The 1728-nt window shown below is 43.2% G+C and overlaps 1 protein-coding gene across 4 annotated transcripts; it reads left to right on the plus strand.

Moving 5' to 3' along the window:
* On the plus strand, positions 1-1728 carry LOC105173706 (protein TIFY 10A-like). 4 transcript variants are annotated; one of them, XM_011095564.2, is made up of 5 exons: positions 1-460; positions 627-750; positions 889-1133; positions 1201-1258; positions 1358-1728. In XM_011095564.2, the coding sequence occupies exons 1-5, from the start codon at positions 310-312 to the stop codon at positions 1455-1457; spliced, it is 678 nt and encodes a 225-aa protein (XP_011093866.1). In that variant the 5' UTR covers positions 1-309; the 3' UTR covers positions 1458-1728. The 4 variants fall into 4 exon arrangements, with proteins under 4 accessions (XP_011093866.1, XP_020553771.1, XP_011093864.1 ...); XM_020698112.1 differs by having other exon boundaries at positions 4-460; positions 630-750; XM_011095562.2 differs by having other exon boundaries at positions 5-460; positions 886-1133.

Here is a 1728-nt window from a genome sequence, read left to right on the forward strand (position 1 = left end):
AGAAAACCCCGAGTCAGTCATGAGCGGTCGTTTGGTGTACCATCTGCTCTGCTGCCTCACCCTTTTTGCTATTTCTACTTCTTCAATATACACACACATCTTCCTCGTGCTCTTTTTTCTCTCCATCCGTCTCAGTTTATTCCCCACTTTGTGTTTTGTTTATATATCTATCTATATATATAAACTGCCATTCATTGCCCCCGTTTCACTGCATCTGCATCCCATCAAATTTTAAATGCGACAAGTACAGTACCTGTGCCTTACATCTTAGAGTCTCCTCCCTCTGTTGTTTCTTGTTGCCGGAGAGAAATGGGTTCCTCTGAAATTGTGGATTCCGGCAGGTTTTCAGGCGGGAGGTCTAACTTCTCCAGGACTTGTAGCCTTTTGAGTCAGTATTTGAAGGAGAAGGGCAGTTTTGGTGATCTAACCCTTGGCTTGGCTCATAACTTGGAAACCAAAGGTATCCTTTGTTTCTTTTCCTTTTCGCTCGATTGATCTTTCAGTTGCTAGATTTCGTTTCTAATCATGTTGGGTTTTTCCGGTTTTCTTTGTTTTTTGGGTCTGTGTATGGACTCAAAGATGTTTGTTAATCTGAGTTTGCTTCGACATTTTTGAAACCTGTGAAGCAGGGGCTCCAACAGAGACGAAGAACTTGCTGCCGATGATTGAGAAATCTGGTCGGAGTTCGGGCCCCGGAAACCTCAACTCACCGCCGACTAGAGATGAAATCCTTAACAAATCCGATCTGAGGTAAAGACTGTTTTTCCCCATTTCCATCGTCTTCTTCAGATGAGTTCAGTTCATACATGCACGTGAAAATCAACCGCACCTGTAACAAACGAAACACTCAGTTTTAATTATTTAGCTAATGGTTGGTACTTGCAGCAGCGGCACGAAACCCGAGGCGGAAACTGCGCAGATGACCATATTCTACGCCGGCCAAGTCTTGGTCTTCGATGACTTCCCGGCGGAAAAGGCCAGAGAAATCATGATGTTAGCCAGCTCCGCCCAGAACCACCCCAACCCCACCGTCGCTCCACTCCAGAGCCCGGCGGAATCCACCACCAACGTCGTCCCGACTTTCGCCATACAGGAGCGTCCTCTCCACTCCGCTAGGCCGCCTCTTGATTCTGGTAAGCTATCCATATTAGCAACACAAAATCCCATGAAATGAGATTCATGTGAATTGTTTCCCTGCAGATTTACCTATTGCCCGGAAAAACTCACTAGCCCGCTTCCTGGAGAAGAGAAAGGATAGGTAGGAATTCTTCCATAAATTAGCTTAGTTGCTCAATGATTTATAACCATCCCGTGGGCTGGAACTGATGTTGATAATTCTGGTATTGTTGCAAAACAGGATCACAGCAAACGCGCCGTACCCAGCAAACAAAGCGGCGGAGGCGGAGGCATGGCTGGGATTGGGTCCTCAGCTTCCTCTCCGGATTCAGCGCCACTAGTCATCAATCAATCATCATAACTAGTGTTAGTACTTAGCATATATTTTTGTTAGCCTTCATTAATTATTATATATGAGTAGAACAGCAGTGCCAAAATTCACTATCTTGATTATTATTAATATGATTAGAAGGCATATTATTAGTTCCGATCTAACAGATTTATCGATCTGATAAATTTCAGAGACAACATATATATATAGATCATTTTTTTTTTTTAAATCTCTTTGTTGAGATGATGTATCCATACTATATATTATGTTATTTTAGGTAA

Source organism: Sesamum indicum, linkage group LG11 (assembly GCF_000512975.1).
Source record: "Sesamum indicum cultivar Zhongzhi No. 13 linkage group LG11, S_indicum_v1.0, whole genome shotgun sequence".
Lineage (NCBI taxonomy): Eukaryota > Viridiplantae > Streptophyta > Magnoliopsida > Lamiales > Pedaliaceae > Sesamum > Sesamum indicum.

Coding starts and splice junctions, on each gene's coding strand:
- LOC105173706 (XM_011095562.2), top strand. CDS start 310: ATGGGTTCCTCTGAAATTGTGGATTCCGGCAGGTTTTCAGGCGGGAGG. Junction 1,134..1,200: donor TAGGCCGCCTCTTGATTCTG/GTAAGCTATCCA, acceptor GTTTCCCTGCAG/ATTTACCTATTGCCCGGAAA. Junction 1,259..1,357: donor CTGGAGAAGAGAAAGGATAG/GTAGGAATTCTT, acceptor GTTGCAAAACAG/GATCACAGCAAACGCGCCGT.